Source organism: Ceratotherium simum, chromosome 18 (genome assembly GCF_057802395.1).
Source record: "Ceratotherium simum simum isolate JZ-2026a chromosome 18, ASM5780239v1, whole genome shotgun sequence".
Taxonomy (NCBI): Eukaryota; Metazoa; Chordata; class Mammalia; order Perissodactyla; family Rhinocerotidae; genus Ceratotherium; species Ceratotherium simum.
This window is the reverse complement of record NC_141917.1, coordinates 50,389,337-50,412,408: the sequence shown is the minus strand read 5'-3', so window position 1 is coordinate 50,412,408 and position 23,072 is coordinate 50,389,337. Positions and strand designations below refer to the sequence as shown.

The 23,072-nt window shown below is 40.8% G+C and overlaps 1 protein-coding gene across 2 annotated transcripts in view; it reads right to left on the bottom strand.

The window, feature by feature from the left end:
• RGS7BP (regulator of G protein signaling 7 binding protein) overlaps window positions 1-23,072 on the bottom strand; it is a 99,830-nt gene that overhangs the window by 11,993 nt on the left and 64,765 nt on the right. The window contains exons 4-5 of one of the 2 annotated variants that reach the window (XM_014781662.2): window positions 7,044-7,191; window positions 3,892-3,962 (exon numbers count right to left, since the gene is read on the bottom strand). In XM_014781662.2, coding sequence (XP_014637148.2) covers window positions 3,892-3,962; window positions 7,044-7,191 — 219 coding nt within the window. Of the gene's footprint in view, window positions 1-3,887; window positions 3,963-7,043; window positions 7,192-23,072 lie in introns of those variants that run through there. The other variant, XM_004422868.3, reaches the window with a different exon arrangement.

Here is a 23,072-nt window from a genome sequence, read left to right as displayed (position 1 = left end):
AGGAGTGAGTTGGGGTATGAGTCTGGGGAACTGTTCCTAGACCCAATTTAGTCCGGAGGAGAATTGTCCACAGGAGGGGACCCATTCTAGAACAGATCCAATTCCTGACTGATCCACTTCAGACTGATGTTAATGCGTGGTATCAACAGCTGGATTCTAGGCAAGAGTGAATGTATCAACACATCCCACAGCATTCTTAAGTCAGAATTTTGGAAAAGGTGAAACTGTCTTTCAGGCTTGTTTTATTTCTGCTGATTTGTTTTGTTTGATTACAACATGCATTTATGAGACGCTTGTCCTTCACTTTCCAATCTCCTTTCAGCCTTTGTCAGTAACCTCGTGGGCTCTCTACAGGTGGTTCCATTTGTAATCCATCTGACACAGCAAGCCTACCATAATTAATGAAGCTCCCTACAGCACCGCCAGTGACCTGGAATGTAGGACAGGAGAGGCGCCGGAGCAGTGGAGAGAAGAGCAGGCCGAGAGCCAGCAGACCTGGACGTCGTCGGGAGGCTGCCACGGAGCTGCGGCAGAACACGGGCGGCTCACTCTTTTGTGCACCTCTTTGTCTCCAGTCTTAAACTGGAAGGATGGGAAAGAAAAGGCCCTGTCTAAAATGAAGGCATAATCACTAACGATTCAAATTCCTGCTCTTGGCCGCCTTCCGTTATTTGCCACTGAAAATCAATTTAAAGCAAACTGTTGTTGAGTCAAGTTTTGATTGTGGTAGGAAGAGGGGAAGATATGATTAAATCTTTAAATGCTAAAATAAACGGGAACAGCTTCTAAGTTGCGGACAAGGATGGAGCCTGGTGAATGGGGGAATGTGAGCGCTTCCAGTGTAGGCTCCCCCGCCACTTGCCTGGCGAGATTTTCACGTGGTCAGGGATTGAGGTAGGGAAAAAGGGGACCAGGAGTGGTATTTTTTCCCTTTTTTTCTCTCTGCTTCAAACAAACATGTAAATGGAATAAAAAGAGAAAGGAAATAAGAAGCCAGAAAGAAAACAGATGGCTTCCTATAATGGTTTTCATCCAGTTAAAATTATGTTTTAACAATAAGGTCCTACAGAAAAGAGCTGAAACACATTTTTCCACATTTCACCCCATACCACTTCTATATTAACCATAACCGGAAAAGAATTCCGGGAAGGTCATGGGGAAGCCCCTATGGTCTATCTCAGCATATGCAGTCAGAGAGAGGAATATGAGGGGCAGACTGGCCAAACGCATTAAGAAACGGAGGATAGCTTCAGAAATAAGCCCCACATTCAAAGTCTCAGGGATCAATGTTCTGAACTGCAGGCTCAAGATCAACGTTTCCCAGATACTACACATAGTCTGCTGCAGAGCGAGTGGTAGCAGGGATTGTTCTATTTGATGATGCTAAGTTAGAGTTTTCCTGAGCTAGGTTGGGTAGGCCAGCTGGTGAATAACAACAACAACACTAATAATAAAGCATTTGTTGGCATTTGCCTTCTCTAAGGTCAGTAGTAGGCATATGACATGCGTTGCTTAATTTAATCCTCACAACAACCCTCTGAAGTAGGTGATACTATTATATTTTTTTCAGGAATGAGGAAATGGAGATTTCCAGAAGTTGACTTGTTCCAGGACATAAAGCTGGTAAGTGGCAGAGCCAGTATTCGAACCCTAAGGCTAGCCTTAATCCAAAGTCACTGGTCCCAACCACCATGCTTTTTTCTAGCAACAAACTTGCACGCTGTGGTCAGAGGGATCTCATCACTACAACATGCTGTAGTAAATCAGTGCTTTCTTAAAACACTACAGGGTCTCCAAAACACTACACCCATGGCTCAAGCCAGTTAGTCTGTCACCAGCACCTTCAGGGGGTGCTTCAAGTTACCAGATGCACCACATCCCCTGCCTCTTATTTTCTGACATCCCGCCTCCATCCCATGCAGATCAGGCCACACTACAACTCAGCCCCTTCGGCTGGTGTTCTCACTTCCACCTCTTCACCTTCTGCCACACTGCTCCCTGAGCCAAGAGGCGCTCCAGCTCTGCTGCCAACTCCTGTCTCTCCTCGCTCAGAGGCAAACAGCACCCTGTCCTCCCTCCCACCTAGGCTTTGTTCTAAGGAAACAAGAGGGGTTTCTTTCTTACCTCTAAAAACCCTTTCCCCACCCTCCATGTACCATTCTCTGAAGTTGATGCTCCACTTAAGGCTGCTCTGGCCATGTAAGCTTAGTGAAAGCGCTTATGATTAGTTCTTTGTACATATCTTCAGACCCTGCGGCCGTAAAGTTGGGCACAGAGTTAACAAACATTTATTGTTCATCCCAGATGTTATTCTACTATGTTCCAGGCATTGCTTTAGGTACTGAAGACACGATAGTTCACAAAAGCACACAGAAGCCCTTCCTTCCCAGAGCTTACATTCTAGAGAATATCCCCGTTCCCTTTCTGTGTTAGGGTGGACACTTCCATAGGACAATTCTGGAGACAGACTGCCTGGAATCACATCCCGGACTTTCTACTCATAGTCTGTGTGACCTTGGCCAAGTTAGTTAACCTCTCTGTGCCTCAATTTCCTGTAAATTAGGAAACATTAAAAGCATTTCCCTCAAAAGTGTTATTAAAATTAAATAATTTAATATAGTTAATACATCTAAAGTATTTAGAATAGTGGCTGTGATATTGTGATTTATAATAAGAAATATATAATCTGTCTTTGACTTCTTTCCAGGCACAGAGGTCCTAAAACCCTTGGAATTTCCTAAGTGAGGAGAGCAATAAAGGTGTCTTTTGCTATGTTAAGCAGGTGGCTTTTGGAAAACACCCGAGGATGGGGGCTAGTTGCGAGGAGAGCCAACCAGGTGATTAGAAGGTTGGAATTTTTGGAACTTTCAGTCCCTCCAGTCCGACCTGGGGGGGCCAGGGGGCGAGGCCGGGCTGGAGGTTGAATCAATAGCCAACGGCCAATGATTTAATCAATCATGCCTATGTAACGAAGAGCTTCCCGGTTGCTGAACACGTGGAGATTTAAGGAGAGTGGGATCAGAGAAAGATGGAAGCTCCTCACCCTTTCCCCCTACCTTGCCCTATGCATCTCTTCCATCGGGCTCTTCCTGAGCTATATCCTTTAATAATAAACTGGTGATCTAGTAAGAAAAAAATATTTCTCTGAGTTCTGTGAGCCACTCGAGCAGATTAATTGAACCCAAGGAGGGGGTCTTCGGAACCTCCAATCTATAGCCAGTTGGTCAGAAGCACAGGTGACAACCTCACTTGCTATTGGTGTCTGAAGTGGCGAGGGCGGGCAGTCTTGTAGGACTGAACTCTTGACTTGTGGGATCTGATGCTATCTCCAGGTAGCATCAGAATTCAGTTGAATTGTAGGACACCCAGTTGGCGTCTGAGAACTGCTTGGTGGTGTGGAAAACCCCTACACAGCGGAATTGGATGCAGAACCATAGTGGCACACTGTCATTTCTCAAAATATGCTAATTATTACTTCTTTTAGATAACTAAACATCTAGATGGCAGGGATCTTTCTTTGGAGTGTTCTTAAGTCTCCTCCACTAGCCTGTAAACTTCTTAAAGGCAAGCGCTAAGTCTTCAGTCCTTTCGTGTTTGCCATGCCTGGTATAGGGCTTTCCACAGTGTGGGCAACGACCAAATGCTCTTGACTGACAGGGCCAGCAGAGGAGGCACCTGTTTTGAGGTCAGAGTGTATCTCAGCTCCTCAGAGCAAAACCGTGTTCACCTGAGGGGCTCCATTCTCATTATCATATCTTCTCGAGGAAAGACACCTGTATGCTCAATGCCTGCTATTGTGTAAAAAAACTTGCCTTAATTTCTCAAGAAACAAGTCCCAACGTTATCATGTTAAAAACATCCTCTGCCTCAAAGAGAAATGACAAGACTCACCTTGATTTTTCAATGGTAAAGGCATAGTTTCCCTGAGTTTGCTTAAAAGGTTTTTCATTTCTCGCATGTCTCTGTAAAATTGATAAAAAAGAAAAAATAACCAGCTGTAAATTTTTGAAATGCAATCTCAAACAGTCTGTTCTATGAGACAACTGAAGGACGAGAATCTGTGCCTAACTGTACTAGCTCTAGTTTCCACTGGGCAAATATTGAATTTATTTTGCTTTTATAAGAAAAAAAATCTGAGATGGGTTGGCTGTGGTAGGAATGCGAACTACTCTGGCAAATATGTCCACAGGGCACTCTGCTGCAGGAGCCCTCATCTCTGTCTTCAGAGGAACCTGACTGAGATTAGAGAAGTCTCCAGTAATGAGGACAGTTCTTCAGGTTCCCAAGAGGAGGTGAAGGACACACAACTAGGATAACCGGAGTGCTCTGGGCAAAGCTGATACCAGGCGATGGTGTTCTCACGGCTTTTCCGGTCAGACGGCTGTCATGGTTATGTGGGTTCACTCCTGTTGTCTGCTTGGTTTTAAAAATCTCTCATTACCGTGATTGGAATTTGCCATAACACAGGTGTCAAGCATTCACAAGGGCCAACACTTATTAAACTCACTTGGAATAATGGGAGAGTATGACAAATTCTGAAACCTTCACAGAAGAGCTCTTCACAGCAGATGAAAGAGAGAGAAGCGCCTGGGCCAGCTGGGCCTTCCTCTAGCCACTGGCATGTATGTACGCCACTGCATACCTCTAACATCCTCCCTGGTCTCAGAGTACATATGATCATAAAACCACAGAGCTGCAGAGCAGGAAGCCAGCTCAGTGGGTTTCTAGTCTGGGGTAAGAGGCGAGTTGGACTTTTCAAATCCTCAGGAGAGTGGTTCCCTGCATGTTCAGATGGCCCTCCACTGGAATCAGAGCTCTCGAAATCCCAGGACGGGTAGATTTCATTTAAAAGAGCAAAAATTAGATACATCTTTTAGTTAACTCTAGAATAGGCAGGCACCAAGGGTTTGAGAAAGTTTTTTGGAGAAGATAATCCTAAAGTTGAGCAAATTCTTTTCCACTGACTTATTTTTCTTCTGCCATTTGAGGAAAGAGAGCCACCATCCAGTTTTAGGTATGAAACTCCTCAGTCCGTTTCACGAAATACAACTGTTCTATTGAGTGTGGGTGAGGACCACTGTCTTAGGGGAGACCGTATGGGGTGTCCTCTTCAAGGATTGACTAACATGTGAAAAGGAACTCTAGTCTTGGGAATGGCTGAATGGAAAAGGAGGGGAAAGCAGCCTTGTGGATCTGTAGAAATACACCTGTAAAAACATTCAGAATACTTTCCTACAAATATGAGGCTGTGTCTGTGGGGCAGCACATGCTGATAAGCCCCAAAGGGTATTTCTAGAAAAGGAAGGTGAGAGTAGGGGAGGGGGAGAGAGGAGGACAGGGCTCTATATCCAGAAGTGGAAGGGGCACATTCTATTTTCACGTAAGATTCTCAAGGGCAGATGGGATGGTGGGAGGCGGGCAGGCACAAGGTGGAAAGGGCTAGTAATGCAGTGTGTGAGACTGAGGCAAGGTCTCCCTGGAAACTGCCAAGTCTCAGCCTTGGCTGCCGCACAGGAGAATCACCCGATGCCCAGGAGCCACCCCACGAGAGTCTGATTTGGTTAGCTTATGGTGGGGCCCAAGCATCAATGTTTTTAAAAAGCTCTTCTGGTGATTTTAATGTGCAGCCCAGTTTGAGACTCACTGATCTCTTAGTGCAGAGAGGCAGGGAGGACTGAGGAAGCCGCCCTCCCAGACCAGGTCTGCTGTGCCTACTTCTCTCAGCCATTCCCACCACCTTTGACCCCAATCGGGACTCTCAGGCAGAACTGAAACACTGCCAACACTGGGCTACGTGCTCCCATTCTTATTGCAGCCATAGCTTGCTTGCTTACAAGGCTACGAGGCTTGGATATAGCTGCTGCGCAAGGTTTCTGAAGAGGAAAATGGCTTTGCTGATGGATTGTGCCCTGACCAAGGCAGATATTTGTTCCTGGGAATAGAGCAAAGCATTTTTTATTTTATAAATTAAGATAAATCGTTCCCTCATCATTTGTCTATAGTTCTATCAAACTGTGCCAAACAGCTTTATTGTTTGAATTGTTTGATTTCCAAGCTTACACAAAATCCAAGTTTTATTAATAGCACATAATTACCACATGCTTCAATTTTCTATAAACACAGAAATTTGGTAATTAGCTTTAGAATTATATTACAATCTGAAAGTAGAGCCACAATGGCTATAAAATGCCATTGTGTGTTACATTTCTAAAAATAAAAAAATAAAGTGTTCATTATCTTGTCAATGACTCAACACCACATACACAGAGCACCCGGTGGGATTGCCCAGTATTCCCACAGCTGCTTTGTGCGGGCTCTGGGGACATTAGTAGCAAAGGCCAAGATACCAGTGTAAAGGCCAATAAACAAGGGCCTCGTCCTTCTGCCTCACAGAAGGCATTTTTAGTATCTAGATGAGACATGGCACTTATTATATTATTATTGCTCCCTTTTCCAAAACAAAATAGAGTCTCATCTTCTCAAGAAAGAAACTCCTCCTCTAGCAATGAGCTACTGGTTGTTAAGACAAATGCATTAACTCACTTTGACCACCAAGGGGCTATCAGCTCCATTCTGGGAGAGTAAGAGAAGGGAGCACTGGGGATAGCTGTTTGAACTGGACAGAATGCCCCTGACTGGCAGCTAAGCAAGCCATTCCATACACCTGAAACCCGAGAAGCTACTGGAGGCATCTTGGCATGATTTCAGATTCTTCTCCCTTAAACAAATGGAAATCTTGGGACCCAGCCCAGTGGGTGAGCTGTGATGGTATGTAGATCCAACTTTCTCCCTTCCCAGGGAAGCACACTGTTTTCATTTCCATGGAGACACACTGTGGTGGAGGGGAATAAACAGAGGCCTGGGAGCCTGCGTCTGCTGGAGGTTTTGCTACCATTCCTCTGCAGGGCTTGGGCTCCTTACTTTCTCTCAGTTTTCTGAGAGCCTGTTTCTGAATCTGAAAGAGAAAATCTCGACTCTCTGTAGCCCTAAGAGTGTTAACTGGAAGAGGATTGGCTGTCTATTTAGGGCAACTTTCCACTTACCTTTCGGTGTTCTCGATGTCTGTGGAAACCTGCCAGGAATGTTGCTGAATGTCTACGGGAGATGAGGAGGAGTCCTCTAGAGCAGGTGTTTCAGCACTCTCCTCGATTTTGCAATCCAAACTCTTGGTTCCCCCGCCAGGCTCCTTCCCTAAGGAGGGGGTGGTGGTGTCGGTAAAGAGAAGGGGATAAGAAACCATAAATTCAAGTTCTATACCCAAGATATCATTGCAAAACTTGGCTGTGCTTTGAGTCAAGTGCTCCATTAACCTCAATAACTTTCTTCATACTAAAATAATTTGTATATATATGTATGTATACATGTGTGTGTGTGTAGCATGTTTTACAACATTCTAGGCAAGACAGCTTGAGGTCAATGCAACCTGAAGATCAAGATAAAAGTAAGGGTCCTGTCTTTGGAGTATTGGTGCGTTGTAACCCATTCTTGGTAAGTCAGGTCAGGTTAGCTTGGGAAGGGGGATTCGGCCTGTGAAATCATGCTGCTTTTCGGTCCTCAGATGCAGAGGCAGTAAGAGGGCCAGGAGCAGGTGACACCCAGCAGGAAGAATGGGAGCTACTGGCTTCCTCTCTGATCCTGACACTGGTTCTCTCAGCCTGTGGGAAGCAACGAGATCGTGGACCTGCCTTCCATTTCCTTGGCTCTCCAACCTCCTTCAGTATATCCTTCTATGAGGAAAGAGCCTGGCATCAAGATCCAGCCTTATTCTGCTGAGACCATAAAGTGCCATAAACTAAAGTGCTGTGTACTGGGTAGCCATCCACCGCAATACACTGCCACTCCACTAAGACTTGTATTTACCATGACTGATCTCAAGTGAATAAATCAATACTTTCTGGAAACAAATTTTCAAATTGGTTCAGCCGCAAATTCATATGAAATTAAATGGGAGTTATAGTCCATGGCCCAGGTATGCTCTGTTAATGGCTTTTATTTTGCCTTGAACATCTGTGCCTCTGGAGGGGGCTATCCTGATATCATGGGAATGGCCTATGAGGCCTGAGAACTGGGTTTTAAACCCGGCTTTGTCATTCATTCATTCACTCACTCATTCATTCATTCACTTACAAATATTTCTTGAGTGTCAGCTAAGTATCACGTACTGGGCATGGTGCTAGAGGTATAGAAGTGAAAAAAAAGACATAGTCTTTGTTTCATGAAGCTTAAAGCACAGGAGATAAACAATTTTTAAAAAGTATACAAATAATTATAAAACTGTTGTATAATACTATGTAGTCTGGTAAAAAGGGTAGCTATATTGTTTCTTTTACTCTTTCATCCAGTTTTATTTATATTATGTAGATACAGCTCTAGACTAGTTGTAAGAAAATTGTTACAACCCTCATCATTGAATATTCATGTGACAGCAGCTACACCAGGTTACCACTTAGCTCAGTTTCCCTAGTCCTGCTGTGATTGTTTTTGTATGTTTTTTTTAAAAAAACAAAACAAATAAACACACTTGTGAAGAAGATGGATGTTCATGGTAGCTTTTCCATCAGATTCCTGATCTGAAGAGGACTAGCAAAAATCTCCCATAATTTCTAACCCATATGGTAGCAACACAGGGAGAAAGAGACAAGCAATTAAATGATAATTAACTGTACACTGTTCATCAGCCTATAGTAGAAACGGACCTCTGAATATTCAGCCAAAACACAAACACAAGTTTACTGATGAGAACTTTTGATGCTTTGGAGTGTACTTTATGTACATTGATCCTGGGTGATGGAATTGCTTTTCCAATTTTACGGTATGCTGTTGAGTGGAAATTAAGCACATAATTTAGCATATTACCATTTCACAGTTGGAGGGCATTGACCTCTTAAAAGCATTTGCATTGTGCCTCCTGGTAGAGTGCAACAAATGCAGTCAGTCCATTTGCCACCCACCCCTGAGCAGGGTCAGCCTTAGGATGCGAGTCTGAGCAAGGCGGCTAAGAGATGAGAGAGGGGCAAAAGTGGGGCTCCCCCAAGACAGCCTTCTGCTTTTCAAAACTCTGAAGGATAGGGCCATCTGAACGCACACATGGCCCCTGTTACACTCCTGTGGGATTGAAATGCCTTGGAGAATGGAGTATGGTTTGGGCAGCAAAGGGGAGAGGAAGATTCACACAGAGATGGAATTCTCTGCTCCATGGGCTCTGCTTGGCTGGGGGCCACAGTAGCCCCTGTCCAGTGGTCAGCACTATAGAGCCCAAAACTTTCATTCCAATGAGAACAGGGGAGGATGCAAGGGAGTGTGATGTTCCTTCTTGGATTCCTCTGTCTACCTCCCTCATATATACGCCTCTTCCACGCAAAGGCATAAATAGAATCCAATCCACAGCCACTTTGTTTATACTTCCTGCCTGTAATAATTCTACTGCTTAATAAGACAAATACCATTCTATAACTTTTTCAAAGTAAAATAACTAGTCATATATTCCTGAAACTCGCCTATAAGCTGTAATGGCAAGTAATATCCTCCTTTCCCACTTTTTCAGTGACTTCTAGATCTAACTCTGCTAGTGTGGATGAAGAAGAATGAAAACCTTGGATGTTGGACTTTCAGTTTAGTGCCTTCTGTCAGTTCACAAAAATCTCTGAACAATTTTGATCATACTGTATCTTTTCTGACTGAAATGTCTTAAAAGACAGAAGAGATCAATATGAATTGAAGGGGTTTTCAATTCCAGAGTATATATGGGGGTCAAATGTACTCTGCAAATGGATAATCGCTCTCATTTATTGATAGCACTGACTTTATGCTGGGCATCCCTTCCTACCATGTACTTGTTATTGCCTTCATAGAACTTATCACTATTAGAAATTATCTCCCTTATATATTTGCTAACTAGTTTACTCTTTGCCCTCCCCAGCCCCACCCTCATCTCCTGTCTCCTAACTAGATATGTAAAGTCTGAAGCCCGAACTTTATCTGTTTTTTCCAATTCTATAAACCTAGTAGCAAAGACCAAGCCTTACATACAGTAGGATTTCAATAGATATATAGCATTTTAAAGAATTAGTTATATTATATATGTTGCTATACAACTTGCTTTGCCACATTAGTATGGTTAGAGATACTTTCATCTTAGTGCATTTTGATTTATTTCATGCTTTTTAATAAATGGGTAGTATTCCACAGGAAGGAATTTAGATTGTAATTGTTCCCTTTTTTACAATATGCCTTTATTTGTATAGGACAGATCCTTTGAAGTAGAAAACTGGGACACAGTGTATGTACTCATATTTCATATTTCAATACATTGCCAAATTGGCCTCTGAAAAGGCTATGCTAATTTACACCTCACTTCCACCAACAGTAAATGAGAGGACCCATTTCCCCACCCCTTTGCCAGAACTTCATATCATCAATATTTAATTTTTGCTAACCTGATGGGGGAAAATAGAATCTCTCACTGCAGTTTAATTTTTCATTTCCTTTATTACTACTGAGATTAAATTTATTTTCATATGTTAATTGGCCACTTGTATTTCTTCTTATGTTTTCTATTCATATCATTTGCTCATTTAAAAAATGGGGTTGTCTCTCTTGTTGATTTGTAAGGGTTCTCTCTATATAATGGATGCTCATCACTTGTCTGTTATATATACAGCTTATATCTCTTAATATATCATATGTTTTTTAATTTTGTTTATAATTTATTTTTCCATAAGTTAATATTTTTATAATCAAAGCTGTTCATCTTTTCCTGCATGTCTTTTGGGTTTATGTCTTGTCTATATTTTCTTTTAATACTTACACAGTTTTAAAATTTTCAGCTCTCTAATTCATCTGTAATTTACTTTTACATATGGTGTGATGTAAAGATCTAAATTTTTAGTTCAAAGGAGGGGCCAGTCGCCCCAACACCACTTATTGACTTTTTCCATTGATCTTAGTGCTCTTTCTAAGTTCCAGTATAAATGTGGGTCTATTTCTGGACAGACTATTCTACTTCATATTTATTTATTTGTTCATCTTTGTGCCAGTTCCATGATATTTTAATTATTATGGTTTTAGTATTTGGTAGGGAAAGTTCTCCTTCATTGTTCTTTTTCAAAATTTTTTTTTGTTTTTTTTTGTGTGTGTGTGTGAGGAAGATCAGCCCTGAGCTAACATCCATGCCAATCCTCCTCTTTTTTGCTGAGGAAGACCGGCCCTGAGATAACATCTATTGCCAATCTTTCTCCTTTTTCTCCCCAAAGCCCCAGTAGATAGTTGTATGTCATAGTTGCACATCCTTCTAGTTGCTGTATGTGGGACACTGTCCCAGCATGGCTGGAGAAGCGGTGCATCGGTGCGCACCCAGGATCCGAACCCAGGTCGCCAGTAGCGGAGCGCAAGCACTTAACTGCTAAGCCATGGGGCCAGCCCCTCAAAATTTTTTAAATCTACTACTAGTGAAACTATAAATTACTACCATCTGGGATTTGGACCTTTAATGAGGGATGAATCATTGATTACTTTTTCAGTATTGTCTGGGTTTAATGGTTTATTTGAAATTTTTGCTCTTCTTGAGTTAATTTTGATAATTCATTTGTCCAAGAAAGCCATTTACTAAACACATTTTTAATAGCATAAAGTCAAATATGGTTTTCTCTTATAATTGTTTCATATCCCTAATGTTGAGTACTTGTGACCCCTGATTTCTTTGTACACCACTGTTTCTTATGTTCCATATCTTCCTCTTTCTTGGATTCTGTTTTCATTTTGTTGGAGCATATTCTTGACTAATTATTTCAGAGGAGATCTGTGGAATGCAAAATTTCTTAGTCTTTATATGACTGAAAATACTTTTTCTTCTCTCTCTCTCTCTTTCTCTCTTTGTGCTCACACTTAAATTCTAGTTGGCTGGATATAGAAATCTACGTGCACACTAAGTTTCTCTCAGAACTTGGATGATATTGTTCCCTTATCTTCTACCTATATCCAGGGATGCTTTGTATGTAGCCCGTTTATGGCTGTCTGAAAACTTTTAAGGATGTTATCTTTAAACTTTTTAGCTATGAAATGGCTCCTAAATTTGTGAGAATATACAATGGACACTCAAATCTCTCTCTCTCATATACGTATATGTATGTTTTGCATATATTATATATATAATTTTTTCATGAACCATTTAAGAATAAGTTGCAGACATTGACACTTTACTCTAAGTACTTCACCATATATCTCCTAAAGAACAAGGATGTTTTCCTACATAACCTCAAAACAATTATCACACCAAGAAAAAATTAACTTTGATTAAATATAATTCTATGCAATTTGATACAATACTATAATTTAATAATATACTCTATATTAAATTTCTCCAGTTGTTCCAATAACGTCCCTTATAGCTTTTTCTAAATCAAAGGATCCAATTAAGGATGATGCGCTGTGTTACTTGTCATGTTTCCTTATTCTCCTTTAATGTAGAATAGCATCCTTGTCTTTTTTTGTCCTTCATGTCACTGATATTTTTGAATGAAGAGTCCAGGCCAGTTGTTTCATAGAAAGTCATTCAATTTGGATTTGTCTTCTTTCCACGTGGCTAGATTCAGAGTAAATATTGTTGGTTAGAATATTATAAAAGTGATACCGTGTCCTTCTAAGTGTATTGTGTCAGAAAGCACATGAGTCAGTTTGTCCCATTATTAATAACATTAGTTAAGTCTTATTGATTGCTCGGTTACGGTGGTTTTGGCCAGCTTTTACCAATGTAGATGCACCCTTTTCCCTTTGTAATTATTAAGTAATTTATGGAGTGATTCATTGAGATGTTATGGCTGTTCAATTTAAATATTTCTTTCTTTCTTTCTTTAGGTTTGAGAAATTTTTTCTGTTTTTCTTGATTATCTGCTTCTCTTTATTCTCTCTCTTCTTTCTATGAAATAGAAGAGAATTCCTATTTCATATTGGAGTCTGTGGATCTATCATCCGTGTTTCTTAACTTTCCCCCAGGCTGCATATTTTTGGGGCTGAATTCTGGAAGAATAACTTGACTTGATCTTGCAGTTCACTATTTTAGGCTCTCAGTATTTCCATTGTACTTGTTAAGAACTGTGAAGAATCTGAGTTTTGCCTCTACTTGTGAGTTAGTCTGCCACAGTTTCATGGATACTGGAAGAAAACACGAGACTACTGGGTCAGAGACAAAGACAGTGTATAACTCACAGAATATAGTAGCCAGAGTATCAGCATTTGTGTTGGTGTCTTGGGTTCTAATTCCCACAGGGAGACAGAAAAAGGGCCAGATCATACCTGTACACCCAGGGGGCTGTGTGACAAGAGAGGAACCCTGGGCTTAGGGGTCCTGAGTCTTTTATAAGCATGTCTGCCCTTTGCTCCAGAGGGAAACATTTTCATTATACCAAATAGTAAGCATCCCTTGCTCTAGAGGAAGACGCTGTCTCTATTTTACAAGGCATTTGCTAAATAAACATCCTGAAAAGATAGTGTAAAACAAAGGGAAGTCATGGCTTCATTTTGCAAGATGTGCAAGAAATGCAAGAGACCAATGGAGAATTGTCTCCCAACACAAAGTAACCCGTATATTGAGTTTTTGATTGACAACACTTTTATTTCCAACAAATCTGGTTGCTTCCTTTTTGTTGCAGACAATTATTGTCTTACGGGTATGACAGATTCATAAACCTCTCTGAGAATACTGATTACATCTATTTTAAATTCCTCATCTCTTTCCACTTTAAAATTTGTTCTTCAAATATGAGCCGTTTGTTTGCTGCATTTGGTATCTCCCTTTCAGGCTGTTGGTTTTTCTTAAAAATCTGTTCACTTCTGGATGTCTATTCAGATTTGTCTTTGAGAATCTGTTTGTCTGTCATTCTTATTACAGTGTCCTCCTTCTGGTGATTGTAGAGAAGGAACAAGATGTGTGGCTGGACAATGTGTGTCTAAAGCTTGACTTCTGGGTGCTTTCCATCTCCAGTGATGAGTTACCTGGGCACTCTCCCTGTTTTTTTGGGCCCCATGCCTGCTCTGGGTTTCTTTGTTTAGAATTCCTACTCCAATGAGATATACTGAGCAATTTAATCTGAGAAAAAACACTAGAGTCATGCTTGCTTTCTTTATCTTCTGTGGCTGTCCTTATGGAGGCTCAGAGTTATTATTTCACACTCTGCTCTGCTTTGCTGCCCTGACACTCACACCAGGCATCCTCCCGGGGCGAGCAATGGTGGTCTCTGTTGCTCAATGTGGGGGCAGCCCAGCTTCTCTGAGAGCAATTTCAACATTAATTTCCTTGACAACAGTTCCAGAAATTCTTCCCGTGATTTGTATTTGTTGACCTCAAGTTTGAAGCAGCTCTGAAATTGATTTCATTTTTGCAGCAATTTTCTCCTGCATGAATTTCTTTTGTTTCTTCTCGAGTTTCTTATCAGCTCGGTTTCCTCTGTTCATTTATATCCACCAATTCAATCCCAATTGCCTTCTAGCTTTGAGAAATTCCTCAAAATTTCTGGTTCGTTGAAGTCAGCTGTCCTTGGTTTTCAGGGGCATGGAAGACTGTTCTGTGTTTGCCAACCCCTATTTTCTTTTCCTTTTATAATTAGGAGGGGCCATGTGACAGAGTGATGACCAATGGATTCTGAGTAAGAGTGATGTATGCCTCTTCCAGATTGGCTCCTAAAAATCCTCCCACATGATCTGCATGCTTTCTTTTCTCCCCGGCCATTGGACAGGGTGTGGAGAATGGAAAGAGCAACACTGCCCACCTCGCCCCAGCTCTGGCAGTGGACTATGACTTGGGTGAATAATGAATTCCTATTGTTCTAATCCATTGAGATTTGGTGTTGTTTCATGCAGTCGTTACCCTACCCTGACAAATATAAGAACTAATATGGATTTACTGTTTTCATTATATCTTTTTCTGTTATTTCAATGGATTTTCAGTAGGAGGGAAAATATATACGTGAGTTCAGTTCAACATCTCTGGAGAAGCTTTTCATCCAATTACACTCCCTCTTTTTTGACAACAGATATAGAAGGAAAGCAACTCATTCACTTGTTCGATAATTATTAATTGAAACTTTACTGTGCTCCAGGCACTGTGCTAAATGCTGGGGACACAATGGTGAACACACTCAAGGTGATCAACTCTAGAGAGGACAACAGATAAGAAACTAGTATCTCTCAATGTAATATGTGCCATAATCAGTGCCATGGAAATGCTTGGGGGACACGTTGGTGGGCATTGGCCCAGGCTTAGAGGGCCAGGAAAAGCTTCCTGCAGGAAGTCCCATCTAAGCTATGAATCAAAGAAAGTGCAGGGATGGACCAGGTGAAAGGGATGGGTGTGGGGTGGGATAGAGCGAGTAATAAATTCCAGGCAGAGGAAGCAACTGGAAAGAACTTGCAAGTTCAGGTTCCTCAAAGTAGTTAAAGATGCCTTGAGTGCGGCAGGGCAGCATATGGGGGGCAGGTGAGGTGGGTGTTGCCAGTGAGAGGTGAGGCTGGAGAGGCCAGCAGGGTCAGTTCACAGATGTTTTTCTAAGCCACGTTAAGGAGTCAGCAGAGGAGCACCCCCGCAAACCTGGACAGTGGCCAATTTGAGTTCTTCATCCTCAGCCTCCCTCCTTTGACCAGTTGTCCTTAGAACGGAGCACCTGTTCTCTACCACCAGGTGGGCTCTCAGGAAAGGGATCAACCTGCTTCCAAACGGTAACTTCAAGTCAATGTTTTACTGCACCCAAGAGAGTGAATATGCATTTAAAATCATTTCTTATTATGAAATGAAAAACTCTGTCCCCTGAAAAATCAATTTCAGGCCTCAGTGAACAAATATTTGCTCAGGGAGAGAGTGGAGGTAGGGGAGAAGAAGAGCCTTTAGAGCTCCTTGAAATCACACTATGCTGGCTTTTTCACTGTGCAGAACTAGGACATCAAAAAGTTGGCCACTTTCCTTAGGGCCTTGCAAAGCTTTTTGCCTTCAGCTCCTTGGGGATTTCTATGTGTTTTTAGCCTGTTTCTGGATAACATAATAGGCATGTTTGAGGAAAAGTTAAGGGAAACCACCCATGAAGCACATACCAGATTGGAAGGCTGGTTATTCTTATATTCGTGAGAAATGGTCAGTCGTTTAGGAGGAACAAAAACATCTGATTCTAGGACAGCCTCAAGAGTCCCACAGAGCACCCCAGCCTCAGAAGTCCTAGACAGTGGCCCTGGAAGATTGGGCTGGGGTCATTTATTTAGGGAGGGGGTCTTTTATCACACTCCACTCTAGAGACCTTTCAGTCTCCTGATCTCTTATTTATCCCATTCTCTTTCCTCTCTATTTATATTTTCCCCTTCCAACCCTTCTTGCTTTCCTGCCTGTCTTCAGCCTACCAGAGACAATGGGAAGTGTTGTCATAGACAGTGTCTCTTTGGAAGCCCTGAGTTTGGCCTCTACTGTCCAGCAAAGTCAATTTTATCCATTTGTGTAAATTTCCCCAAGAATCAAAACAAAACAAATCACCCTTCTCTGAGCTAACAATATATCATTGCACTATCATTTCCTTGATGGCAGGGGCAAATTTCCCATGACCTTTGTGCTCCCGACACATTGTCTGCTATGATACTACGCACAGGGAAAGCTTTCTGGACAGTTTTCATATTAACTCTCAACAACAAGATGAACACGGCTTACATGAGATGCATGGGAACTTATCCAAAGAGTTGTTCTCACTCTCATGCATTTTCATACCTGGTAGGTGCTTTTTAACTCCATGCACTGTGAAAAGGACTGAGGAAACGTAGGCTGCTTATTAAGTAACCCACTTTGACTATCTTGCATTTCTAAAAAGTATATAATTTAAATACAAATAAGTTATATTAATTCAGTTGTTTACCTATATTAAAAAATAGTCTCAAATGCTTTTCTACACTGTGGTAAGAAGTTATCCGGAGTGCCATAAAACATAGTGGAAAATAAAAATTATACCATACACAGAGCTCCATTCTTGCCCATATCCTGGACAATAAACATTTTTCAGTTCAGAAGAGATGCGGAGTCATCCTCCTCCCCCACTGCCCTACGTTATTCTCTGTGCTTCTTATAGCACTGTAGTCGCATTGCTGCTCCCAGAGAGCAGCTGTCTTGGTGAGTCCATGTAGCTGTGTGAGAAAGCAGAAGCATGGGCACCCCCCCACCCCTTGCAGTGTCGGAGGAGACCAGACAATGGGATATGCGTTTGGAGGAGGTCCCTGTGAAGCTGCTCCATTTCCAACCTCTAAAGTAGAGCAGAACAATGTACAAGATGTATTTACTGTATAATTAATTAATTCCAACTTTCCCCAAATGGGTACTGTGGCTAAATCATGCTCCCTATGGATCACACAAATGCTGCATTTTATTTTATTTTATTGTATTTTACTAAATATAATCATTTCTTAGTCAGAATTAAACTTCTTTACCCAAAGTAAAATATTTTATAAATAATTAAATGATCTATGGAATTAACTTTCCCTCCCATCTTAAAAGTAACTCTCGGGGGTTGGGGGGCCGGCCCTGTGGCCAAGTTGTTCGAGTTCCGTGCGTCCCGCTTTGGTGGTGGCCCGGGTTTGGTCGTTGGGATCCTGGGTGTGAACCTACTCCATTCATCAGCCATGTTGTGGAAGCATCCCACATACAAAATAGAGGAAGGTTGGCATAGATGTGAGCTCAGGGCAAATCTTCCTCACCAAAAAAAAGAAAAAAAAAAAGTAACTCTCCAAACTTGAACCAAAATTATTTTGGTAAGAAATTAAATACACAATGGATTTTAGCCATTAAACATGGTATTTTGAAATATGCTCACTAATCATTAAATAAGCCAATTTCTGTGGATAAAATTCAGCCAATTGTGCTATTATTCTTCATTTCTCCATTTGATATGTTATCTTGCCCTTCTTCAATGAAGCTTAGTGGGAAATGGTCTGGTGTAGTGGAACAATTACAAACTTTGCAGTGGGAGCAATGTACTATGTGACCTTGAGCAAGTTACCTCTTTCAGCCTCAGGTTCTTCATCTGTAAAATGGGGGAAATAATACTGGAGGATAAAATGAGGTAACATGTATAAAGCACCTGGCAAGTGGAAAGTACACAACCAGTGGAGGCTATTATCATTACTATTATCTATTCCTCAGCTGACATCTACTTTGACAAAAGGTGATGAACATGGTGTCCTACCAACTGCTTGGTATCTGAAGACATGAAGATCGAGTAATAGATGGTTTTAAATTACCCTTAGATTCCAGAAGTTGGTTATGTTTATATTCTTCAAACAGTACAAGTTTGTTCTGGTCTTCGGTTCTTTGCATGAGATACCAATGTTTATGAGGTTGTTTCCTTCTTGTCATTCAAATCTCAGATTAAATGCTGTCTCCTCAGAGAGTTTTGACCATCCCTTCTAAAGTAGCCTCCCAGTCACTTTCTGTTACATCACCCATTCCATTTTAATTATTGACATTGCACTTAGCATTGGGGATTTTTAGAACATTTGATTTCTTAAAAATACTATTTCTCTGTACCAGACTATATACTCCACAAGAACAGGGATCTCTTCAGCCTTGACCACTGCATTCTCCCAGCACCTAATCCAGTGCCTTACATATGATAGGTGCTCAATAAATAGTTCTTAAAAGAATGAATGCATGATTCCAGTTGGAATTTGAATCATAGTCTATTTTAAGATTTATTCTGCTTCATTTCTTCTAACCTGCTTTTCTATTTTAGTATCAATTGCCTCATTACATTGGAAAATAAAGTCTTTACTTGTGGCTATATTCTATTTCTGTCTTTATGTTGCTTGTTTCTTTTATTGGTGTGGGTCATTTCCTTTACATTTCTTAACATGAGGCTGAATGCACTGGAGTCTTTATTGCTCATATTCTATTCGTTGTCTTGAGTTCATCCTGTATTTTGCTGGATGTTGGTTCATTAATTTCTCATTAGAGCATTTTGAGCTCACAGCTCCCACTAGATTTTGAATTAAGATCTTTCAACGAACATTTCTCTATTCTTTCCCTTTTGTGATTATATTTCCTCTGTATATTTTTATCTCTGTACATATCATGATGGCATATTTCAGAGGAAGAACCCATCTTATCTTAGGAGGAAGAAGGGAGGATGGCATACCCTCAAAATTGTCCCTGGGAACAGTTTTGCTGTAAGTTATGGCTAAGAGGTAGAGTAGAGCCAGAGAGGGCCAATGACAGAGCAAGACGAGACGAGAACAAAGACGGAAGGAGCAAGTTCACATGTGAAGGGGAGCTGCACTGCAGTGTCCTATCATCTCTGCCCCTTTCAGAATGCGAATGCTGCCCAAACTGATTGCATGGGGAGAGAATGTGAGAGAGAGGAAAGCCATGGTTGAAAGAGCAGGATTATCCAATTCTCTTCGAAACCTGGCTCCACTTCCTGCCAATTGAGTGGATGAAACTTGCGATCTCATTTCATCTGGTGGCAGGAAACAAGCATTAATGGTCAATGTGATACACCGACTCAATTATGGGAAAAGATTTTCCTACCTAACCATGAAGAAGTGAGAACAACTATTTTTCACTATAAACATAGAAATTAGACTTTGTCAAGTAATGGTCCAATCTACAACTTAAAGTGTTAGAATATGAAAATAAAAAATGACTAAAAGTATTCCCATCTGTCATCTTCTTAAAACAAACACAGTTTATCAGAACCACACTCTGCATGGTATAATCCAATAGCCTTTATTAAATGTGGATATTACCTCGTATTACCGTAATTTACTTTAATTTTGTTGGCCATAAAAAAAGAAAATCATTTTAGTACTGTTTTTTTTTTTTTGTCATTTCTGTGGCGATAGTATGGTCTGCTAAAGTATAAAAGATTCCCAAGTAGATTGTACCAATTAGACTTATGAGACAGCAAAAATTCAGAAGCTTGGTGCATGGAAAAAGCATGAAGATCCACTGAAGATATTGTTAAGGACTAGGATATTTATAATGTGCTTAATTGGGAGAAAAGGACAATCTTCATTATTAAATTCTAGCTCACTTCAGAAGCTTTAAAATGATTTGAAGCTTATTTTTCCCAGAGAGAAACCATACTCTTTGCTCCTGCAGTGACTGTGTGTGTCCTTTTTTTTCCAGACTAAACTCATGACTGCTAGATACAATAGTTAAACTAAATGTAATATGCAATACTTGTTGGACTTCTGGTGGCACCCAGGGAGGTTATTAGAAATAAGAATAAATTAAAAGTACAGATAACCGTGGAACAAATTAGCTTCAGTATCTAATCTCAATGAAAAATTGACCAGAGGCTCTCATACAAGCCAAACTTAATGACTCAATTACAAGTCCTTTCTTTTCCTTGATGGAAAGGAAATAGTAAAGAAGAAAGGGAATGGCCAACTTGTAACACAAGGAGGGAGAAGAAATACTTACAAGTTATCAAAATACCAATTTTTATCACAGGATTAAAAGAAACATACCAGAAAGAGATTCTAAGCAGAAAGAGATTTCGAGTGTTACAGACTAGAATGGGAGTCACTTTTCCCCTGAGACTCTGAGGACTATTTGATTTCTTGAAGGAAGGGACTTAGTGAGGTCATTAGACAGGCCCCTTTCCTAGCTCAAGGCCACACCAGAGATACCACTGTTTGGATAAAGAGTAGATCATCTGGCATCTTAAGTCTTGGTAGACAGACTTTTTCTAGTGGATAAATGCTCTTTTAGCTAAGACATGACTTTAATATATCTATATCTATATCTGTCTATCTATCTATCTATCATCTATCTATCTATCATGGGGAAAGGGGACTGATTTTTTGATCCATGCTTCTCCCTGCCGCTTTTTTTTTTTTTTTTTGTGAGGAAGATCAGCCCTGAGCTAACATCTGTGCTAATCCTCCTCTTTTTGCTGAGGAAGACTGGCTCTGAGCTAACATCTATTGCCACTCCTCCTCCTTTTTCCCCCCAAAGCCCCAGTAGATAATTGCATGTCATAGTTGCACATCCTTCTAGTTGCTGTATGTGGGACGCTGCCTCAGCATGGCCAGAGAAGCGGTGCGTCGGGTGTGTGCCCGGGATCCGAACCCAGGCCGCCAGTAGCGGAGCACGCGCCCTTAACTGCTAAGCCACGGGGCCGGCCCCTCCCTGCCACTTTTATCACCTTGCCTGAAATTTGGAATTACCTACACTTCAGTTTCCACTCCACTGCTCATTTAGTGTCTATACATGTTTTTCCTTAATCATACATCCTGACTCAATCCCTTCGTAAGTCACATTAGCAGAATCTTCCTCCCACCCCTTTCCCATTTCTCGTTCTCATAAAGATGAGACATTCATTTGCTGTCCACTCCAATACTGCAGTAAGGTTTCTCAGGCTTGCTGACTCCTCTTGGTCTACTTTTATGAGTAGGGATTCTGTGTTTCCAGGACAAGATACATGTTACATCTCTTAATTTGCCCAACTCTTCTCTTAAAGTTTAATACTCTTGTGCCATGGTCCATGGACATATTTCTTCCTTGATTCATTTCTGGCAGTCCACGGTCACTGGAGCCAAGTATTTCTATTCTTTTCAGCCAGGGCCTCCCAGATCGTCAGCAGCAGATTTTGCATACTTATCGTGTATTAGCTGGAGGCTTCTGGACACAGACAGGTAACTCTATAGTTTCTAATGATACCAAAGAAAGAAAGAACAGAAACTAGTGACATCAGCTGACATCGTCTATGCTATCCTGATGGTAGAAATACAAATTAGCAAATGGTACAAACAAACCAGGAGTCCAAAACAATAATTAAAGGTTAATCCTTTAGGTGTAATGAAGAAATTAATGGAGAGAATAGAGAAATAAAAAAGAAGTATAATACAAATATAGGACTAGGAAAATTAAAAATGATTTTTTAAATGAAACTATCCCTCTCCCAAGAGCTAGTATTTTATTTGGCATTCCAGAAATTTCCAGGAAATTTGTCAAGCATGTATTTTCATGCATGTTTTCTAGTGCTTTATTTTCTCTGGTTTAATGACATTTTCCTTCGTGCCTACTGCTAGTGGCTTATTTCCATCTTCAATGTAGTTTTTTAACCTTAAACATTACTATTTTCCGTATTCCTGGTTTGGGAATTTCTCACTAATAAGGAAGTCTCCTTCTCTTCATTTCCTTAACTCTACTGGTACCCAGACAAAGGTAACAATCCATAAGATGATTAGCTCTTAGACGTGCATTGTGGAAACACAAGAGGCTTGCCAGGAGTAGATGGTATGTACATATTTCCAAAAAAAGGAGACATATGTGGTTTGCTGATCAGAAATTTACAAATATATTCAGTTGAAGAAGTGTCCCAATAAATTGTTCTTTTAATTTTTTCCAGCAGTGAAAAAAAATTGAAGTTAAAGGAGTTTCTGACTCAGTAGGTCTGGGATAGGGTCCAAGAATTTGCATTTCTAACAAATGATGCTGATGCTGGTGTTGCTAGTTCAGACTACACTTTGAGAACCACAACCTTATTTCAATGGTCATATCAAAAGTTTGCAGAGAAAACATGCTATATGAGCCATCACACAGCTCATGCTCATCAGCGGTACCTACCAGTTTTGTATTTGCTTTTCATCAGCTTAGAGGATAAAGAAGAAAGCACACAACACAGTTGAAAGCATGTACTTAGATGAGTGGAGAATGGCAAGGTAAGGGCTTGGAAGTTTTAATTTTAATTCCTATGGTGGGGTGATTTGCTTTTGTTTCAAAATGTAGAGCAACAGTTCTCAATCTTCATTGTGTGTCAGAATCACCTGGAGCACCCCTAGAGATTCCGATGCAGTAGGTCCTGGACGGGATCAAGGAATCTGCCTATTTATCCAGCATCCGGGATAATTTTGAAGCTGATTTTCTAAGGATTACACTTTAAGTAATAATGATTTTAGAAAAATAAAATAGAAATCCAAGTGGAGACTTGAGAAATCAAAGATGCTATCAGGTATATTCTTTTTAGCATTGTACATAGGTTAAGCACTAGAGCAAGAAGCAGAAGTTCATCATTTTTTAAAGAAGAGGCAAGGAAGGAAGCAGATCAGAG